The sequence below is a fragment of the Bos indicus x Bos taurus genome, chromosome 4 (genome assembly GCF_003369695.1).
Source record: "Bos indicus x Bos taurus breed Angus x Brahman F1 hybrid chromosome 4, Bos_hybrid_MaternalHap_v2.0, whole genome shotgun sequence".
In the NCBI taxonomy this organism is placed as follows: Eukaryota; Metazoa; Chordata; class Mammalia; order Artiodactyla; family Bovidae; genus Bos; species Bos indicus x Bos taurus.
The window spans coordinates 38,760,064-38,783,006 of NC_040079.1; the positions used below are offsets into that span (position 1 = coordinate 38,760,064).

Genomic DNA, 22,943 nt, shown 5'->3' on the forward strand with positions numbered 1-22,943 from the left:
GAGACAGTAAAGAATCTGCCTGCAATGCAGGAGACCTGGGTTCAATCCCTGGGTTGGGAAGATCCCCTGGAGGAGGACATGGCAACCCACTCTAGTGTTCTTGCCTGCAGAATTCCCATGGACAGAGGAGCCTGGCAGGCAACAGTCCAGGGGGTCACAAAGAGTTGGACAAGTATAAATAGAACGCAAGACATTATGTTTTAACTTAACACAATCTGTTAGACTTATTTTTTAAAACTGTTAGTTTTAATAATATTTTTATTTAACTTAGTATATCAATAAATTATTTCATTTGGAAACAATTTAACAAATTATCAACATATTAATTTTTTTACTTGTAGTGAGTTTTTGAAATCAGTGTATGTTTTACATTTCAGGGACATTTAGAACATCCACATTTCAAGTAAGCAGTAGCCATATGTAGCTAGTAGTCACTGTATTGGGCTGTTCAACTGTGGATACTCTTTGTATAATTAACTGTGTTACTTAATACCATCAAAGATAGTGAGATAGAGGTATCAGCTGCGTAATCTTTGATAATCTACTTTAACTCAGTATCATCAGTATATTTCCATATCAGCAACATACTTCTGCAATATTTTTCAGAGTGCATGGTATGGTATAGATATACCATGTTTTTCTTTTTTGCTTAATGTTTTTAGGTATTATTACTTTTAGTGAACATGCTTATAGAAAAATCTTTTATGTCTTTATTTCTTTGTGCTAAATATCTATAAAAGCCCTTGCTATGTTAAAGGGTACAGGATTTTTAAAGCTTTGGGTGCCTTTGTCAAGTTATATTTTGTAAATATGCCAGTTTACTACTGGCAGCATATAACAGTGTATGTTTACGTCATACCTTTGTTAATACTGTGTTGATTTCCTTTGGAAATATTTTCCTCTTAGTTAAAAGTGGTATATGATTTGTATATTTTTATTAATAGTGAGATTAAATACACAGGCATCTGCATATTGACAGTTCATTAATTTTTCATTTTCTGTTGTTGTCCTGGTCTTTTGTTGGTTCAGTTCAGTTCAGTCGCTCGTTCGTGTCTGACTCTTTGTGACCCCATGGACTGTCCATCACCAATGCCTGGAGTTTACTCATACTCATATCCATTGAGTCAGTGATGCCATCCAACCATCTCATCCTCTGTTGTCCCATTCTCCTCCCGCCTTCAATCTTTCCCAGCATCAGGGTCTTTTCAAATGAGTCAGCTCTTGGCATCAAGTGGCCAAAGTATTGTAGTTTCAGCTTCAACATCAGTCCTTCCAGTGAATATTCAGGACTGATTTCCTTGCAGTCCAAGGGACTCTCAAGAGTCTTCTCCAACACCACAGTTCAAAAGCATCAATTCTTCTGTGCTCAGCCTTCTTCACAGTCCAACGCTCACATCCATACATGACTACTGGAAAAACGATAGGTTTGACTAGATGGACCTTTGTTGGCAAAGTAGTGTCTCTGCTTTCTAATATGCTGTCTTGGTTGGTCATAACTTTCCTTCCAAGGAGCAAGCGTCTTTTAATTTCATGGCTGCAGTCCCCATCTGCAGGAGCCCCCCAAAATAAAGCATGTCACTGTTTCCACTGTTTCCCCATCTATTTGTCATGAAGTGATGAGACCAGATGCCATGATCTTAGTTTTCTGAATGTTGAATTTTAGGTCAACTTTTTCACTTTCCTCTTTCACTGTCATCAAGAGGCTCTTTAGTTTTTCTTCGCTTTCTGCCATAAGGGTGGTGTCACCTGCATATCTGAGTTTATTGATGTTTCCCCCAGCAATCTTTTGATTCCAGCTTGTGCTTCATCCAGCCCAGCATTTCCCATGATGTACTTGGCATTAAGTTAAATAAGCAGGGTGACAGTATACAGCCTTGACATACCCCTTTCCCTATTGGGAATCAGTCCATTTGTTGTTCCATGTCCAGTTCTAACTGTTCCTTCCTAACCTGCATACAGATTTCTCAAGAGGTCAGGCGGACTGGTATTCCCATCTCTTTAAGAATTTTCCTCAGTTTGTTGTGATCCACACAGTCAAAGGCTTTGGCATAGTCAATAAAACAGAAGTAGATGTTTTTCTGGAACTCTTTTGCTTTTTCGATGATGCAACGGATGTTGGCAATTTGATCTCTGGTTCCTCTGCCTTTTCAAAAACCAGCTTGAACATCTGGAAGTTCATGGTTCACATACTGTTAAAGCCTGGCTTGGAGAATATTGAGCATTACTTTATTAGCATGTGAGATAAGTGCAATTGTGTGGTAGTTTGAACATTCTTTGGCATTAACCTTCTTTGGGATTGGAATGAAAACTGACCTTTTCCAGTCCTGTGGCCACTGCTGAGTTTTCCACATTTGCTGACATAGTGAGTGCAACACTTGTACAGCATCACCTTTTAGGATTTGAAATAGCTCAGCTGGAATTCTATCACCTCCAGTAGCTTTGTTCGTAGTAATGCTTCCGAAGGCCCACTTGACTTCACATTCCAGGATGTCTGGCTCTAGGTGGGTGATCACACCATCATGATCATCTGTGTCATGAAGATCTTTTTTGTACAGTTCTTCTGTGTATTCTTGCCATCTATTCTTAATATCTTCTGCTTCTGTTAGGTACATACAATTTCTGTCCTTCATTGTGCCCATCTTTGCAATAAATGTTCCCTTGGTATCTCTAATTTTCTTGAAGAGATCTCTAGTCCTTCCCATTCTATTGTTTTCTTCTATTTCTTTGCATTGATTGCTGAGGATGGTTTTCTTATCTCTCTTTTTGCTATTCTTTGGAACTCTGCATTCAGATGCTTATATCTTTCCTTTTCTCTTTTGCTTTTTGCTTCTCTCCTTTTCACAGCTATTTGTAAGGCCTCAGACAGCCATTTTGCTTTTTTGCATTTCTTTTTCTTGGGGATGGTCTTGATTCTTGTCTCCTGTACAGTGTCATAAATCTCCATCTGTAGTTCATCAGGCACTGTGTCTATCAGAGCTAGTCCCTTAAATCCATTTCTCACTTCACTGTATAGTCATAAGGGATTTGATTTATATCATACCTGAATGGTCTAGTGGTTTTCCCTGATTTCATCAATTTTAGTCTGAATTTGGCAATAAAGAGTTCATGATCTGAGCCACAGCCAGCTCCTGGTCTTTCTTTTGCTGACTGTATAGAGCTTCTCCATCTTTGGTTGCAAAGAAGATAATTTTTTTTTGGTGTTGACCATCTGGTGATGTCCATGTGTCAATTTTAGTATTTGTTCTTCTGTTGTGGAGTCATTTTAATTTTATTTTCTAATTGTTTCTAATTTTAAGTTCTAATTGTTGCTGGCATGTAAGAAGTCTTTGTGTGAAAGTCATTCAGTCCTGTCCGACTCTCTGCAACCTCATAGACTATATATAGTCCATGGAATTCTCCAGGGCAGAATACTGGAGTGGGTAGCCTTTCCCTTCTCCATGGGATCTTCCCAACCCAGGGATCGCACCCAGGTCTCCTGCATTGCAGGCAGATTCTTTAGCAGGTGAGCCGCAAGGGAAGCCCCTGGACTAACCTTTTTTGTACACTGTTTCTAATGTATCTTTTTCTTTTTTAAAAATTCTTTTGAATCTGTGGAGATTGTCATCTCTTCTACCAGTAATCTTGTTTTTTTCACTTTCAATATTTGTTTTTAATTTTACTTACTAAGTTGTAGAATAGTTAGTAATAATGAACATTCTAGTCTTGTGTGGAACACTTGCATTTTACTGTTAAATATGACAGTAATTGTTTGTTTCAGGGAAATACCATTATAAACTTTTAAGAAAATATCCTAATGGAAGGTTACTATGAACTCTTTGCTCTAGTTGTTTTTTTATTTTTGTTTTTTTGCCTTGCCACCTGACTTGCAGGATCCCCAGAGCACGGATTAAACCTAGGCCCTGCTGTGAAATTGCTTTGTTCTGACCACTGGACTGCCAGGCAATCCCCTTTGCTCTGTTTTCCATCAGGAACTGATTGTGAACTTTCTTCCGATGTCTTTTTGGTGTATTGATAGCTTTTTTACTTTGAAAGATAGATGTATGGAATTTTATTAGCTTTTTCAGTCTCGAATTGGTAAATTAAACTGCTTGAGTTAGATATGTATAGACAATAGCTTTGGACTCAGTTTCCGCAAGTTGCGTTTAAGAATTTTGAATTTATCATTTGTATCGTGTGTGTGTGCTATGTGCTGTTGTATGTTTTAGCAGTAGGATTAATACGTTGATTTTATAAAATTAAGCTGTAATTTGTATGCTTTCACATACTCTGGAGCTGCATAAAAGAATTAAATTTTGCATTTATTGAAGACTTACTAGAAGACATATAAAGCCCAACTGGACCCAGACTAATTTTTTAATTAAAAGTAACCCTTGTAAATCTTTAAATTTTCTTTGATGAACTATACTAATTTTTTTCAGCTTTTGCCAAGAAACAGTTTGTTCAGTAAGTAAAACAGCTAAGAATTTATTTTATATTAATCATACCCAGAAACTATGCAGTGTGAAAATTAGCCGTGTTGATTTTATATCATAGCAATTTTCTTTAGGGGAGGAAAGTTGGTTAGATATCTCCTTTGGATGTTATTGATACTAGATTCAGAGAGAAGAGAGTAAACATTATTAAATGACAAAAGTATCAGTTCTTTTAAAGGATTAGTTTTCTCCCCAGCACTTTTTTTTTTTTTTAATTTTGAACCTGTAGTAAAGTTATAAGAATAAAATCTTCAATGTATTAATTATTCTTGTTCTTAGGTGCATTTTATTTGGTGTTTGAATATATGGACCATGATCTGATGGGACTGTTGGAATCAGGCTTGGTTCATTTTAATGAAAATCACATAAAGTCATTTATGAGACAGCTCATGGAAGGTCTGGATTATTGTCATAAGAAGAACTTTTTGCATCGAGATATTAAATGTTCAAATATTCTTCTAAACAATAGGTATGATAAAAGTTTGACATATATTTTTAAAATGAATCATATATTATCTACCTTGATGAAATTTAAAAATTAGTTTTTTATTGCTTAAAATATTTTTAACGTAATCAGTATTACAGTTTGGACTGCATCTGAAGTTGTGTTAAATATACTTCAATTAATTAACTTCCAGTAATAGTTTGTAATGTATGTAGGATAAACTTTGTTGACTTGTTGAAATTCCATCTCCTCAATCTAAGCAATTTAATAGAATTAAAAGTGGATCAAACCTCTGAAGAACTTTAGACTCTTTTTAACCTTATAGGGATTTAGGAGTCATAAAGGCCTGAGTTTGAATCCACAGAGTAGTTTGAATCTATATACTAGTATCCATAAACGATATACTAGTTAAAGTGAACTGGGGAAAACTATTTAACCCCTCCTTTTGTTGTTGTTGCTGAAGAACAACTGTCATACCTCAATGGAGCAGAGAAAGGGAAGGAAAGACTACTGAGCATTATAAGCACCTCCCGGCTCCCAATACTTAGTTGACCTTCTTGTGTGATAGTCTTCCAAATGATATGAATGGTTCTTCTAACAATATGATTTTAGTTCTAGATTAAAAATGGATTTTAGAATCTTTCTTAATTTGGATTTTTTTAAAAAGTCATCACAGTTTTTAAGTGAACTATTTTTGAAGTGTTTATATACATGTATGTATGTACCTACATATATAGTCAAAGTTTATGTTAAATATTTTACTGGTAGCATAAGCTGAACTCTGATAATTCTATTGTAATTGCTAATGTTTGTTAAAGTGAGGCATGCCTGATCCTGATTTTAGTTAATAGGAAGTATTCTGTAGAGCACCTAGTCACTCTTAAGAATTGGAAAATTGAACATAAATTTAAAATGATATGATTTGGTTTTGTGCATTTTTGGCTGGACTTTAACAGGTAATCTGTATTATTACTAAAGTAATACAAGTTGCTTCACTTTGTTAATTTTCATTGAAGTGTACTTTTCTAAATAGGAACTGGATAATACTGAGAAACTTCTTATATTAGTACTTTTATGTATAATAATATATATAATAATAGTACTGATATAATAGTAGCTGAAATTATTCAAAGAAAAGTACTGATTTTTTTTGCCTTATATTGTTGTGAGCTTATCTGTTTGCTTTTTCCTATAGAGCCTTGGGTACTGCAATGTAATCAAAGTTACTAAGTAGTTTTAGAAATAGAAGAGAATGTGTACCATCAATTCAGAATAAACTAATACTTTTTGTTGATTTTATCTTACTTCCATCAGAGGACAGATAAAGCTTGCAGATTTTGGACTTGCTCGATTGTATAGCTCAGAAGAAAGGTAAGAATATTTTCAAATGAATATTGTAGACATTAGTGAACAGTTTAGAAGCTATATTAAGAATACCTTATTGATATTTTTTTAACAAAAGGGGAATTTTCTTTTCATGGTTAAATACATAAAATAATGAAGTTTTATATCATGTTGGGTTGACTATTTTATTTATAAGAATTTGTACATTAAATCAGTGTAAAAATAAAAGATTTTTAATATCTCGAGGTAAATATAATTTTCTTTTAAAGGTTTCTTAAATGAGCTTAGGAATTTTTTAAAAAGAATTAATGCTTAAATTTCTAATGTGTATCTAGACATTAAGATGTTTGTAATTTTGTGTTTAATGAAAAACCTTAGTAAATGCTGTTTATGCTACATGTTTAAGCTTATTTTTTGTTTTAGTTATTATTTTGAACTTCCTTAAACATTTTTTTAACAATAGTTATATCTCTAGTTGTGTCTGTTAAATTCCTTAGAACCTTTTACTTAAACAACCTACTTCTTTGTGTGGAGTCTCTGGCTAGGGTTGGGATTTGTATCCCATTTAGCTCCAAGGGATGATGGTACTGAAATATGACTTGTCTTACAAGGATTATTCTCAGAAGAATAATACGGAATTTCAAAATAAAATATTTTTCTGAAATAGTGCAGCTTATGTAGATAAACTATGCATTTAACTGGGTTTATTATCTCCAGTTTAGCCCATTCCTTTCTTGTCAGACAGTGTTGTTTCTTTATATTGATATATGTTATATATATGTAAATTGTTTATGACAATTCTGTAATTTACTTAGTGTAATCATAATTAGATATAGTAAAGTGTCAGTTAATTTGGAATTCCTAACAATAAGTATTTATGTTCACTGAATGTTTGCCAGTTTCTGCTTACTTGAAAAAAAAATTCTTTTTAAAAGTACTTTTTTAGAATTAAAAATTGGTTTATATTTTAATCTTGTAGTGCCTGTGACATAACTCTGAAAATTATTTTTAGAATTTAGAGGTTTTTAAATGGTATGTTTGGGATACATTAGAGTTCTTTTTAACCTCAGACCATGGTATGGACAGGTTGTAACAGACAGTGTTCCAGTCCCCTATATGTACTTTAGCCCTAGCTTTTCTGCCTTTGTTTGTTTTACCTAATTAATATTTAAAGGAAAGGTTGTATGCTTTTGCTTGTTTGCTTAAGTTGTTCTAGAGCTTAACAGCTTCATTTCCATTTGAGAAAACAGACCCAGAAAGGATTGAGTGACTTGAAATATTCAAAACTATTTGTTAATATCATCTACAGTATGTAGCTTGAAGTTTCCAACTTCCACTTATTTATTCTTTCCATCATATATAATAATGCCTCTTGATAGAATTTGAAGAAAAAAAATATATAGGTTCATAAGTGTACTTAATCCAAAACTTCACTTGCATAGCTGGTTCACTGAGATTTCATAGTAGTTTTGTTATCCTTTCTTAATAAAAGTATATGTCTCATACTTTGACTATAAATCCTATTCCTCTTGTTTTCATATTAGGTTTCAGTGGAGATGGAGAACAGCTAAATTACCATTTTCCATCTGATGATTCTTTTTATGCAGATATTTGTCTACATTGGAATAAGTATGTTTCAGAAAACCTATAGAGCCAAATTTTATGTCTGAATCCACTCTCCCACTGAATTTTTTTTTTAATGGAATGTAGGGTTTCAGTGAAGTGTCAGGGGTTTGGCGTGTTAACTGAGGCTTGGTCCTCATTGTCTTGCTGAATTGAGAATTTAAAATCCCATAACTTTGCATTTTCAGGTAATGTATACTGAAATTTTCTGCCTATTCAAATTTGCAAGTTAAAAACTTGGTGTATCATTTTGTTTTACAAGCAGATATCCTATCCTTCAGGGTTATATAGTTTTAAAAAATTACTTTTTTCAGATTCAAATAATTCTGATTTCTTTAAAATCAGTAAAGAAGTAGGCTTAACTTAATGGAATGACTTTAAACATATTCTAGTAAATTTTAAGAATACTGAATTTCACTGCCTTTAGCAGATTCACTGTATTATCCCAAATTCTCTAGATATTTCTTGAAATACACAGCAAATGATTTTCATCCATATTTCTTTGTTATTAGAACCAGAAAGAAACCATAATATCCCGATCTAAATATTAAGATAACTTTGAAAAACTTTCTGAGTATAATTAGCTATTACAGATAGAATGAAGTATTCAAGAAATTATCCTAGGTTTTTTTGGTTTTAAAATAGAGCAAATTTCAGCTTATCACTGTAATTTGATTTGGTATGTCTTTTTTTTTGAGGGAGAAAAACTGGACAGAGCTATAGCTAGTGTGTAGGAATTGAACATGAAGTAGAGGGTGACCAATATGAATCTCTTCTGTCCTGTGTGCTACAATAGAAAAAAGGTGAACCACTGGGGGGAAAACAGTTGCTTTAAAGTTGAAGAATCATTTTCTCATTTTGAACATCAGTATTAATGCTTTGCCTTATTTGGCCTTGGGGGAAAAAAAGAACTTGAGAATGGGAGCTTTTGCCCCATTTCTCATATCCGTTCAGTTTTTTAGTAGCTTGTTTAGGTCCAACTTTTCCCAGGACTTTCAGCCACAATGATAAACCCTCTTTCTGAGTGTTTATTTTACTAGGTCTTGGCCCCAGTGCTTTTCTAAGTAGTGGGGTTTCTTTTTCTCTTTATGTGATTGACTCATATGAAGAAAAAAATACAGTTTGTATAGAAGTTGAAATTAATTTCACTTTTAGAGAAGAAACTATAGCTTAGAACATTTACTTCTTTAATGCTAAGAACTCAAAATCCTTAGGCCTAAATCAGGAAACTTTGGCTCTAGGCCTGGCATTGCTGTTTTACCAGTTGTGGAATATTGAACAAGTCAGTTAATCTCTGTATTTCATTATTCTCAACTTTTAAGATAAAGGATTTCAAATATCTAAGATATTTATAGTTTATTGAAAAACATGTATTATTTCTTGGTTCTGAAAGTTAACATGAATAAAAGATTTTTAAACATTTGAAGACAATATCGCCATCTAGAGGCTTTTCATAAGATTGCCGTTAAAGCCAAAACTAAATTTTCCCAAACCTATGTAGGGTATGAATGGGAGAGCCACCTGTTGCTGCTTGTCCAGGTTCTAGATGAAATTATGTTCAGAATTAATTGCCTCCTTAGGGCTGGTCGTTTTCTGTTCTTGTCTTTTCACTAGAGCTAAAATTGTAATTATTTAAAGATAGGTATCATTATTTTAAACTTTTGTGTTTTATATGCCTTAAAACATAAAACACGTTCATGGTAACTGCTTGATTAATTCTGATCCTTGAATATGTTGTATTAATTAAGATTAGTTGTTGGCCCTTCAAATATTATATTTTATTTTTGCCAAATAAAATATACTCATTTAGTCTTCCAGCAAGTTGTGTGATACTTCCATTTCTGAATCTCCCTTAAATCACCTTGTCTATCTAACAATATTTTGATAGCATCAGATATTTAAAATTACCTGCAATTTACCATGAAAATTATTTATAAGTCTGATGACTTTACAATTTATTATCTAATTAGCCACATTAAAGTAGAAGCTTTGAAAAATAACTGGTGGTGGTGTCACTTCCCTAGTGGACTAAAGAAATAGTGTCTGCTTTTTTTCCCCAAAAACTGTTAATGAGACTTATTTGCAGAAGATACTCAGTAGAAGTTGAAAATCAGAATATTCAATGTTGAGACCATTATTTCTGGATTTTTACAAAGTTAGTTTCTAGCCATCTGAGAGTAACAGCTTGTTAGAGTTACTGTTCTTTGTTTTCTAATTTAATGTCTGAGGGGTTTTATGTGTGTCTGTCTGCTAGGATATGGAATTTATTGCTTGGAATTTAATTGTGGGAATAAATTGGAATGAAAAAATTCTTTTTTTTATTTTTAGGATTGTTTTAAGTATTAATTTATTCTGTAATACTAAGAACCTCACTGTATATTTTTCAATGTTGTTTCTTTTTTAGTAGGGGTGAATTTGTTTTTTTCTGTGTGTGTGTGAAAAGACTGGGTAGACATGTCAATACCACAATTTTTTTAGTCCATGAAGCAAAAAAAAATCGTCAGATGTATGGTGTCACTTCAGTTTGTGTTTTCTCTTTGTGATCTAAACAAAACCATCTTTAGGATGTTGACTGTGAGTAGCCAAACCAGTAGACCAAGTTCTAAATGTTTAGTTTTGAGGACTCTGGATTTTCATTTATTTGTCTTAACTTTGGATGATCTATTTTCATTATTACATCAGTATTTTAGCTTTCTTGGAATTTAAATGTCCTAGTTTCAAAACAGTTTCAGTGTCTTATACTTTTGTTTTTACATTTGTAAACACAGTATCCTAATCATATAATGAAATATTCTCTTGATAACACTATAAATGATTATTACATTGGGTAATTCAAGATTGGTCTTATTCACTGCTAATTCCATCTACCTTTGAGTTTTCTTTTATATTAGAGTCCTGTCTGCATACTTTCTCTGTGTTTGCTTTTTCCTCATTAAGCACTAAGATAAAACTGAGGCATGACACAATTTTGTGAAAGTTTTGTGTAAATTATCATAAGTTTTTCTTTGACTTTAATAAAAAGTCATTTTTGTTGTCTCTGGTCAGTATTAACTTTATTTTTTTATTTTATTTTATTTTATTTTTAAACTTTACAATATTGTATTAGTTTTGCCAAATATTGAAATGAATCCGCCACAGGTATACCCGCGTTCCCCATCCTGAACCCTCCTCCCTCCTCCCTCCCCTACCCATTGAAACATGTATAATATCATGTATGAAACGAGTCGCCAGTCCAGGTTCGATGCATGGATGCTTGGGGCTGGTGCACTGGGACGACCCAGAGGGAGGGAGAGTATTAACTTTAAAAATATATTTAAAAACTTACTTCAATGTTTATTAAAACATTTAAAACATAATTAAAACATCCCTGTCTTTTTTAAAGTTCTTTTGCCAGTTCTCTTCTCTCCCTGGCTCTGTCTCCTAGTTCTAGAAATAAGCATTTGCTCAGCCTTCTCAGGGAAATGATAGTCAAGTGTAGTCAGAGCAAAAACCAAGTAATTTTATAGGTCTCATGTGGATATTCTCCTGGAGACAGCAGTGTGTATTGAAGGTGTAAACATCAGCATTTTATTTTATATTATCACTTTGGCTGTACTTTGGAAAGTAAATTGACCTTGTAAGCCTGTAAGCAAGGGCAATCAGTTATAAAGCTATTGAATAAACCTCGGTAGGATAATCATAGCTAAACTAGGCAATGGGCATAGCTGTTGTAAAGATGGAGATGAATTTCATCATAAGATACAGAATTGTTAGAATTTGATGGTTGACATGTTGGTAGACATATTCCTGCCTTTACCCCTATGGTAAGATTTCTGCTTAAGGAACTGAATAAATGACTTATTAATTAGGGTAAACTAAATTTATAACAAAGAGAACCTCAGAATTCAGTGGCTTAAAGAATAAAAAGTTTGTATTTCTCACTCAATAATCTGGAATAGTTGTTACTTTACCTTGATGCAAAATTGAGAGTAATTTACCATATTATTAGAGGAAATGTTGACTCTGCTTCACACAGTCATTTAAGGATCCAGATTGGAAGATTTGCTGTCTTTCTTCACATGCCTTCCAAGTTGGTCACCATGTCTGTCAGCTTGAAGCTAGAAAAGAGAAAGGAGTGGTGTTGTGAGCCAAGCTAGAAATGGTACCTGTGTTCACTTTCCTTTGGCAAGAACTTGGGCACAAGGCCATACTTAACTGCAGTGAGGATGAGAGATGTAGTGTAGGTGGGCAGCTCCCGTCAAAGAAAGGAAGAACAGATTTTAGGAAACAGCTTTGTAGTCTCTGCCATAAACTGTGATGCTGTTTGCTGAGACAGGAAATGGGAAGCAGGTTTACAAGATAATAAATTTCCTTTTATGTTAAGACATAGGTATTTATAGGACTTCTAAATTTGCATGTGTTATAATGTGCAAGTGATCCTAAGATGACAGCAATTGGAAAAAAAATTACTTATATTTTTCTGTAGCAATCTTATGATACAGAAATTTATTTTTCTAAGAAAATATCAAAAGGAGGAAAGTGGGATAAAATTAGAAGGGAATGGGAAAAGGGCATGAAGAAAAGATTGTGTTTATTGTTATATATTGATAGTTATGGCATAAGTCAGTTGATTAAGAATATTAATAAGTACTTACTATATGCCAAACACTGACCCAGGTAATACCTGTTGGCTGCGTATTAAGAGATATAAAAGATTGACCAAGTCCCTGGTCTCATTTACACGATCATGAAAGAAGGTAGACCACGAACCTATTGGGTAGAAGAAAGAATTTAAAGTACTAAATACTAAAAAGCAAATAAAATAGTTTCTGAAGGGTCATTGTGAGCGTGGCGGGTGGCGGTGGGTGGGGGGTGCTAGGGTAATTTTAGCTAAAATAGTAGGATAGAACTCTTTGTGAAGTAAAAATGAACTAAGACCAGAGGGATGAGAAGAGAAGAACGTAATGAAGATCTAGGCAGATAACATTCCAAATAGAAGGAACTCAGCACCTGCAAGGCCTGGAAACAGACTTGCAAAGTTAAGGGGCCAAGATGTTTCCCAGTGTAACAGGTACTCCAGGTTACAGTCTTATCACTGGAGATAAAGTTTAAATTTTATTTAATTACCATGGAAAATCACTGGACAGTTTAAGCAGCTGACTGATATGACCTGGTTTTATGCTTAAAAACCATAAAAATGGGGGAAGAAGGCTAGAAATGGAGGCAGGGAAACTAGTTAAGAGACTGTTGTAGGAGTACCAGAGAAAAGATAATAGTGGCTCATACTCAAAGTGAGCAGTGACTCAGATTTCCTTGAAATTGTGGGAAATGGTTGGATTTAGGATCTATTCGGTTGTAGAGTTGACAGAGTTGTTGATACATTAGATATGAGATTTGACGGAGAAGAGAATCAAAGAGGACTCCTGGGTTTTTGACTTTAGAAGCAGGGTTAGTATTAGAAATAGGTCCCAGATTTCTTTTGTAATTTTGGTAAGTGTTTATGTAGTAGATTCTGAAGGATACATGACATTTGGTCATACAGTGAATTTACTTAGCTGAACTCTTTCCATGTTTTCCTCATATAAGTGATGCTCTAAAAGAATTAAGTGTAGACTTGATGTATTGTTGGAAAAGTGAAGTATTTTAGAGCTTATTTAGTTATTTCCCTTTATGCGATTTCTTTTTTCATTTTTTAAGAGTATCTTTAACAAAGTTATCAACTATGGTTTGTGAATTTTACTTGGATTATCCAGGATCTCTAAACACATCAAGGGCCTAAAATCTTGCTCTGATCATCTGCCTTAGCTTTTACCTGTTTAGACCAGACAGAAGACCGAGCTGCCTGCCAGCCTGGGGATACACCGTTAGGGCAGTACTTGGCTCTGTTAGAAGTACAGTGACGCTTGTGGGGCAGTAGGGTCGGGAAGACCATAACCACATCAAAAGGCCCCTGAGGTCCCCAGTCTTAAGGGCAGTGTTGGAATCTACTACTGATAACCTTTGATCTCTGTTCTGTTGATACTTAATTGAATGTAAAGAGAAATGCGGATGGTACTTTGTTTTATAAAATGTATACATCAGTTTCAATATTTACTTCATGAAGAAAGAATTTTCACAATATAGATTATACTAGTGTTTTAAAATTGAACTTTCTATGTCAGATATTACAATTAAATGTTTCCAGTATTTACATAGTTGTAATTTTTCTTTTGACAGCAACTAAATATTTGGATATATTTGGAAAAGCTGCTAATTGGTATACATTAAATTCTTTTGCTATGTACCTGGAAGTATATTCCACTAGTCTCTGTTAATCATTTTTGAGTATGTAAATATTTTTCAAGTGAAAATAAATATTTTCACTTCTGATTTTGATGAGTTAATAAAAAAGTGAACTACTCTAATTTTAACTGCTAAAGATGACTGTTTCTGAATGTTGCCTAGAACTTGTTATATAGTATTGTTAAAAAGCAAAATTCAACTGAGTAAATTTGAAGATCTAGTTGGCTTATTAAGCACTTGATGAATCAGGCAGCATCCCATCTAGCAAGTAGAAAGGAGCTCCAAAGATCTATACAAAATGGAAGATTTTTAAAGGCAGAGGGGGTAGGGACAAGGAAGTTATACTAGCAGAAAGCAGATTGGTTGTAGCAAGGTTGTTTTCCTTTAAGGGATGGTGGGGTTGTCTATGTGATAGATTACCTCACTAGTGCTGACCAGGAAATTCCAGACTGATTGATTAAGATGAAGTTTCTGGGATGGCTTGAACCTGCAATTAGGTTAGATATTAAGTCTTGGTTTGCTGGTGTGGGGTTTACACAAGTAACAGACCCATTTTGGATCTATTGTTTCTTTTTAAACTATGTAAAATAATCTTTCATTTAAATATGAACTTTACTAACCTTAATTTGTATAATCTTTCCACATATTTCACCCTTTTATTTTTTTAAATATAAAAACATTTCTAAACATGAAAAGATTAAAGGTTAACTATTTACTTGGCCATTTTAATTAAACATTTTTCTTGAGACTAGTTGTACCTTAATAACAAGACCACAGGTTTCATATGCTCACAGACCCTTGAAATGTTTTAGAAAACTACTTATCATATTTTTCTAATACTTTGCCTCCCCTCTGCCACCAGCTAATTCTTGTATGTCACCTCAAGTTGGGGCCATATACATTAAAAGGTCTTCCCTATGTCCAGCACCGTTCTGGGCTTAGTTTGTGGGGTTCATAATAAAGAATGGTCTCTGAGGCCTTTTGACTTTCTTGGAACATAGAGAAAACAAAATAGTTCAATACAATGGTAAGTATGGTGTAAGTTTAAGAATATGAAAATGAATCTCTCTTTAAGAATAAGTCTCTTGTTAAAACGAGATTAGACCTTATGGAGACGGATCTTTCACTGTGTTTTAAAGGAGGTATAGGTTTGAGTGCGAGTAAAATGGGAAGGCACTTCAAATTTAAAAGGAGGTAGGACATCAAGAGGTGAACATATTTTTAAATGGTTAAATCCAGCTTAATTAGAATATCTAGAGTTTAAGAGACTTCCTTATTATACGAAGTGATGCTAGTAAAAACAAGCAAAAATCACTAAGGAAAATAATTTAGTAATGTTAGAAAAATCTAATGCTTGTTGGCTGTTGAAAACAGACTATCTTCTCTGTTTTCACAAGGTCAAGTATTCTGTTTTCCTGGCTTTATAGTCCTAACTGTGGTAATGCTGTGATGTCTAGATCAATGCCTTATAGTATAAGTGTTTAAATTATTTGGAGAAATTTGGCTGTGTGGAAGCAGGCTGCTTGGAACTTCAGACCTACAAGATGGCAAGAGGGAATTGCTTTGTAAATTACATGCTCCTTTTTATCCTTTCCCAAACTGGTCCAAGTTTAAGCCAACCTCAGGTGGCCTGGCTTGGAATACAGCCGTTCTGGGGAATTTCCTGATATAGCTTTTGTGTTCTTGTGATTTGGAGGCTATCTGGAAAGAAAGAGAAGTTTAGAATTGATCTAAAGATGTATATGATATATGTGTATGTGTATGAAGACACATATATATGTGTTCATTGTTAGAAGATGATAAAGTCTCTCACCTATTGCCAGTGGTTCTTTACAGAATAAACCTGATTTGGAGAGAGAACACAGCCCCGCCTATCAACAGAAAATTGAATTAAATATTTACTGAGTATGGTCCCAGGCATCAGAACAAGACCCAGTTTCCCCTGCAGTCAGTCTCTCCCATCAGGAAGCTTCCATAAGCCTCTTATCCTTATCCATCAGAGGGCAGACAATGAAAATCAAAATCACAGAAAACTGACCAAACTGATCTTATGGACCATAGCCTTGTCTAACTCAATGAAACTATGTGCCATGCTGTGTAGGGCCACCCAAGACGGATGGGTCATAGCAAGAGACTTCTCACAAAATGTGGTTCACTGGTGAAGGCAATAGCAAACCACTTCAGTATTCTTGCCTTGAGAACCCCATGAACAGTATGAAAAGGCAAAAAGATATGACACTGAAAGATGAAGAGCCCCAGGTCAGTAGGTGCCCAGTAAGCTACGGGAGAAGAGTAGAGAAATGACTCTAGAAAGAATGAAGAAGTAGAGCCAAAGCAAAAACAACACCCAGTTGTGGATGTGACTGGTGATGGAAGTAAAGTCCGATGCTGTAAAGAGCAATATTGCATAGGAACCCTGGAACATTAGGTCCATGAATCAAGGTAAATTGGGAAGTGGTCAAACAGGAGATGGCAAGAGTGAACATCTACATTTTAGGAATCATGAACTAAAATGGACCGGAGTGGGCAAATTTAATTCAGATAACCATTATATCTACTACTGTGGTCAAGCATCCCTTAGAATAAATGGAGTAGCCCTCATAGTCAACAAGAGTCTGAAATGCAGTACTTGGGTGCAGTCTCAAAAATGACAGAATGATGTCTCTTCATTTCCAAAGCAAGCCATTCAGTGTCACAGTAATCCAAGTGTATGCTCCAACCACTAATGCCGAATAAGCTGAAGTTGAACAGTTTTTGAAGACCTACAAGACCTTCTAGAACTAACACCCAAAAAAGATGTTTTTTTCATCATAGGGGACTGGAATGCAAAAGTAGGAAGTCAAGAGATACCTGGAGTTAACAGGCAGGTTTAGCCTTGGAGTACAAAATGAAACAGAGCAAAGGCTAACAGAGTTTTGCCAAGAGAACACACTGGTCATAGGAGAACACCCCTTACCAACAATACAAGAGACGACTCTACACATGGACATCAGCAGATTGTCAATACTGAAATCAGATTGATTATATTCTTTGCAGCCGAAGATGGAGAAGCTCTGTACAGTCAGCAAAAACAAGACGAGGAGCTGACTGTAGCTGAGATCATGAACTCCTTATTGCCAAATTCATACATAAATTGAAGAAAGTAGGGAAAACCATTAGACCATTCAGGTATAATCTAAATCAAATCCCTTACCATTATACAGTGGAAGTGACAGATAGATTCAAGGGATTAGATTTGATAGAGAGCCTGAAGAACTGGAGGTTCGTGACATTGTACAGGAGAACAGTGATCAAGATCATCCCCCCAAAAAAGAAATGCAAAATGGCAAAACGGTTGTCTGAAGAGGCCTTACAAATAGCTGTGAAAAGAAGAGATGCTAAAGGCAAAAGAGAAAAGGAAAGATATACCCATCTGAATGCAGAGTTCCAAAGAATAGCAAGGACAGATAAGAAAGCCTTCCTTAGTGATCAGTGCAAAGAAATAGAGGAAAACAATAGAATGGGAAAGACTAGATATCTCTTCAAGAAAACTAGAGATCCCAAGGGAACATTTCTTGCAAAGATGAGCACAGTAGAGGACAGAAATTGTATGGACCTAACAGAAGCAGAAGAGATTAAGAACAGGTGGCAGGAATACACAGAAATGACCCAGATAACCACGATGGTGTGATCACTCACCTAGAACCAGATATCCTGGAATGTGAAGTCAAGTGGGCCTTAGGAAGCATCACTACGAACAAAGCTAGTGGAGGTGATGGAATTCCAGTTGAGCTATTTCAAATACTAAAAGATGATGCCATGAAAGTGCTGCATTCAATATGCCAGCAAATTTGGAAAACTCAGCAGTGGCTGCAGGACTGGAAAAGGTCAGTTTTCATTCCAATCCCAAAGAAGGGCAGTGCCAAAGAATGTTCAAACTACTGCACAATGACGCTCATTTCACACACTAGTGAAGTAATGCTCAAAATTCTCCAAGCCAGGCTTCAACAGTACATGAACCATAACTTCCAGATGTTCAAACTGGATTTAGAAAAGGCAGAGGAACCAGAGATCAAATTGCCAATATCCATTGGATCATAGAAAAAGCAAGAGAGTTCCAGAAAAACATCTACTTCTGCTTTATTTGACTATGCCAAAGCCTTTGACTGTGTGGATCCAACAAACTATGGAAAATTCTTAAAGAGGTGGGAATACCAGACCACCTGACCTACCTCCTGAGAAATCTGTATGCAGGTCAAGAAGCACCAGTTAGAACCGGACATGGAACAACAGACTGGTTGTGAACTGAGAAAGAATTACATCAAGGATGTATATGTCCCCTGTTTTATTTAAATTATATGCAGAGTACATCATGTGAAATGCTGGCCTGGATGAAGCAACAAGCTGGAATCAAGATTGCTGGGAGAAATATCAATAACCTCAGATACGTAGATGACACTGCTCTTATGGCAGAAAGCGAAGATGAACTAAAGAGCCTCTTGATGAAAGCGAAAGAGTGAAAAAGTTGGCTTTAAACTCCATATTCAAAAAACTAAGATCACGGTATCTGGTGCCATCACTTCATGGCAAATAGATGGGGAAACAGTGGATGCAGTGAGAGACTTTGTTTTCTTGGGCTCCAAAATCACTGCAGATGGTGACTGCAGCCATGAAATTTTAAAAGACACTTGTTCCTTGGTAGAAAATCTGAGAAACCTAGACAGCATATTATAAATGCTTTGCCAATAATGGTCCACCCAGTCAAAGCTATGGTTTTTCTAGTAGTCATGTATGGATGTATGAGTTGGATCATAAACAAAGCTGAGTGCTGAAGAATTGATGCTTTTGAATTGTGGTGTTGGAGAAGGCTCTTGAGTCACTTGGACTGCAAGGAGATCCAACCAGTCCATCCTAAAGGAAATCAGTCCTGAATATTCATTGGAAGGACTGATGCCGAAGCTGAAACTCCAGTACTCTGGCCACTTGATGTAAAGTACTGACTTATTGGAAAAGACCCTGATGCTGGGAAAGATTGAAGGCAGGAGGAGAAGGGGACGACAGAGGATGAAATGGTTGGATGGCATCACCGACTCAATGGACATGGGTTTGAGCAAACTCCAGGAGTTGGTGATGGACAGGGAAGCTTGGTGTGCTGTAGTCGGTGTGGTCATAAAGAGTTGGACATGACTGACCGACTGAACTGAACTCAACTACAGTTTACCTGTCTGTACTTTCTATTCACATACTAAAATGGGTTAAAATAAATAAAATATTGTCAATGGAAAGTATGCCCAGTTGAAAACTTTGTTAGGTGGTTACAGTTTGAACTGTATCTTGCCACACATTAGTAATTTGCCAGATTTGATGAAGATCAATCTGCCAACAGTTATGTTGATATATAGATCTTTCTTTGACCATATTACAGTTAAAACAAGGTGACTTTTTTTTTTAATACTTGACTGAATTTTTCAGTTAATTACATTGCTTTCGGATCTATTTTATGATCCTATGTTAGATGTCATAGCATGTACGCAGGCAGATGAAAATGGTTTTAGTTAGGATTGTAGGATGGTTTTGATTGGCCAAATAATATTTCTTAAGAGAATTTCAGGGGCTTCCCTGGTGGTCCAGTGGTAAAGAATCCACCTGTTAATGTAGGAATTGCAGGCTCGATCCTTGGGAAGAGACTGAGAAGATTCCCTGGAGAAGGAAATGGCAACTCCAGTATTCTTGCTTGGAGAATTCCATGGACAGAGGAGCCTGGCCGTCTCCAGTCCATGGGGTTGCAAGAACTGGACACAACTTAATGAGTAAACAGCAGCACCAACAAAGAGAATTTCTCTTATTCTAACACATATTAAGTCTAAAGAGTGCTTTCTCTGTTTTTTAGTCGGCCATATACAAACAAAGTCATCACTTTGTGGTACCGTCCACCTGAACTGCTGCTGGGAGAAGAAAGGTATACACCAGCTATCGATGTGTGGAGCTGTGGGTAAGATAGATTTCCTGAATAATTAATTTGAAACTTTTGATAATTAAGTGAAATCATACCTTTTGATAATCATGGTTGTTTTTTCCTGTTAGATGTATCCTTGGTGAACTCTTCACTAAAAAACCTATATTTCAAGCAAATCAGGAGCTTGCACAACTAGAATTAATAAGGTAAGCTTGTGATTGTAATATCTGTAGGAAATTAAAAAATTTTCAGGCTTATGTTTCTAGGCAAACATCACGTTTCTATTTAAAGATAAGTGAGTGCTGAAAGGAGGAGAGACTATGTTACAGGCACTCTGATGATTGTTCTAGTAAAATTAAGGATCTTAAAGTCCATAAATGTTTTGTGGTTAAATTAACATGTTCGAGGCCCTAAAAATAAGACTGGGAAGGAGGAGTAAATATGAAGGAGGAGAGAATGAATGGTAGATTCTGTTTTTCAGAGTGTGGCATATGGAAGAATTAATGTTTGGGGATATTAGAAAGAAATACTCTTTTATATACGTATATGCATACATGTTTATATGTATCTGTATATGTATGCACACACTGAAATACATTCATGTACTCACTAGCATATGTCTTCATTATTTGAAGCCTATTGTAGGACCTTGGTCATAGGGTAGTCATCTTTCTCTTCATCTAATATTTTAAATAAATTAAAAAAAAACAGCTTTGGTTTTCTTATTTATAGTAATATTAATTCGCAACTTGTAAGATTTGGATGAGTGTTTGAAAATATGGCTGAGAATTTTTAGGAAAGATTAGTATGAGACACAAAAATACCCATATACTATCAGTTTTCCCTTTAGCAGACTTAGTGGACTCATTAGTGCTCTCCATTCCATCTGTAAATACTACTAGCTTGATAACATAGCGCACTGAATATTTGCAGTTAGTAGCTTAACACTCTCTTCTTAAGACTATGTATTTATTCCAGCAGTTGAAGAGTACAATGACCAAGAGGGAGTTGTTTCCAGTTTTGTATACAAATATTCTATTATTGTACATATGTTGTTCAATTATGGACAGATGTGCTTTGCAAAGACTTAACAACATTGCTATTAAATTATTTAGGTATGTGCAGGGTACTATAAGAAAGAAAAGTCTTACAAATTTAGAATAATTCAATAATCAGATGGCTTAGAATTCTTGATGATATGTTATGGCTGTGGTTTGTGCAAGAAAGCTAATGTAGAACCCCATTCAGTGAATCCTCTCTTAAAAGAGAAGGCCATGGCTCTGTGTCAGAACATTGGGAAATATACATTTATATGTTTTTAGTTAAAATAAAATGTTTAAATCATGTATCTGTGTACCTTTCTTTTTCTTTTGGTAGTGATTTCTTCTAACCCATTTTTTTCTATTAGCCAAATATTGTTCCTAATTGGATTGCATACTAGGCTTCTATCAATGATGTTGCTATTTATTTAGTTTATACATGATGCAAATATTGTTCTAAGAATTCACCTGAATTACTTCAGTTGTGTCTTGTCTTTATAATTAAGAAAACTGAACTTTATAGAGGTGAAGAATTTGTTCAAAGTCATACAACTAAACTAGCAAGTGGCAAAATTGAGATTTGAATCTAAGTAGTTTTGTCTTAGAAGCTATTCATTCTCTATACTATGTGGGAAATAAAACTTCCTGGAGCTTTTAGTTACTATGACACAAACACCAAAAGTTAATGAAGAAAGTCTGAGTAATTTCTACAGGACATTAATATAAAAATTCTAAAAGAACTGATTAGCCTGTGGTATCTAATGTTTTATTAAAAATTACAGAGTCAAGTAGGGTCATCCTAAAAATACAAGAATGTTTTATCTTTAGGTATTCCTTTATTATAATTCATCATTTTAACAGACAAAAAATAGTGTGTTTATCTTAATAGCTGTTGAATAGACATTTGCTGAAATTATAAACTCCTAATTAAGTATAGAGGCATATTTTTTTACTGTGATAAAAGTATGTATCACAAATTGAATAAATCATGTTTAGTGGTAAAATACTAGAAGCAAAGATAAGAATTAGAAAAAGTTAACTTGTGGTATTATTATTTTAAGAGTGTTTTAGAGGCACTGATAAGTTAACTGGTAGTATTAGAAAAGTGAACTCAATAGAGGTATATATACTAATACATATATTCTGAAAGAAATAGCTTAAAAGAAATAGCTTTTAAAGATTATTTACAAATATTAACCAGTTTCACCTACAATGTTAAAGAAGATTTGAGTAAGTGTTGGAGAGGCATATCTTATTTTTGGCTAGGAAGCTTTCCTTTTTTTTTTTTTAAGATGGCAGTTCATCCTCTAGTAGTCATTATAGTCCTAATGAGAATTTCAGAGGATGTTTTTTGAATACTGATTGATTTTATCTGGAGGGATGAACCTGAAAGTAACCAGGAAAATTTTTTTAAAAAGAGGGACAATTTGGCATATCATATGTTAAAACCAAATTTTAGTAACTAAAACTATTTTGTGCTGGCACAAGATACCATAGATGAATCAGTGGAATTATATGGTAAATTCAGAAGTAAAGAAAGTTCATATGGACCTTAAAATATAATACAGAGGACATTTCAAATCAAGGAGTTAATTCAACAGTATTTATTGAGTGCTGCTTATGTACCAGTTACTAGGTACTGATACAGCAGAGGTGGGGATTGTATCTCCAGTGCCTAGTAACTGGCACACATCCTTTTCTGCTTTCTTGTTGGGGGAGACAGAAAGAAAACAAAGAATAAAATGTATCAGGTGGTGATAAGTGTAAGGGGGTAGAAAGCAATAGAAGGTAGTGTGTATATGGTACCAGAGAAAATTTCATGA

General features: G+C 34.7%; 1 protein-coding gene across 4 annotated transcripts in view; it reads left to right on the top strand.

Annotated features, from left to right (window-relative positions):
- CDK13 (cyclin dependent kinase 13) overlaps positions 1 to 22,943 on the top strand; it is a 125,734-nt gene that overhangs the window by 80,572 nt on the left and 22,219 nt on the right. For all 4 annotated transcript variants that reach the window (XM_027539167.1, XM_027539170.1, XM_027539168.1 and 1 more), the window contains exons 6-9: positions 4,752 to 4,941; positions 6,232 to 6,288; positions 20,015 to 20,116; positions 20,209 to 20,286. In XM_027539167.1, the coding sequence (XP_027394968.1) occupies positions 4,752 to 4,941; positions 6,232 to 6,288; positions 20,015 to 20,116; positions 20,209 to 20,286 (427 nt within the window). The remainder of the gene's footprint in view (positions 1 to 4,751; positions 4,942 to 6,231; positions 6,289 to 20,014; positions 20,117 to 20,208; positions 20,287 to 22,943) is intronic.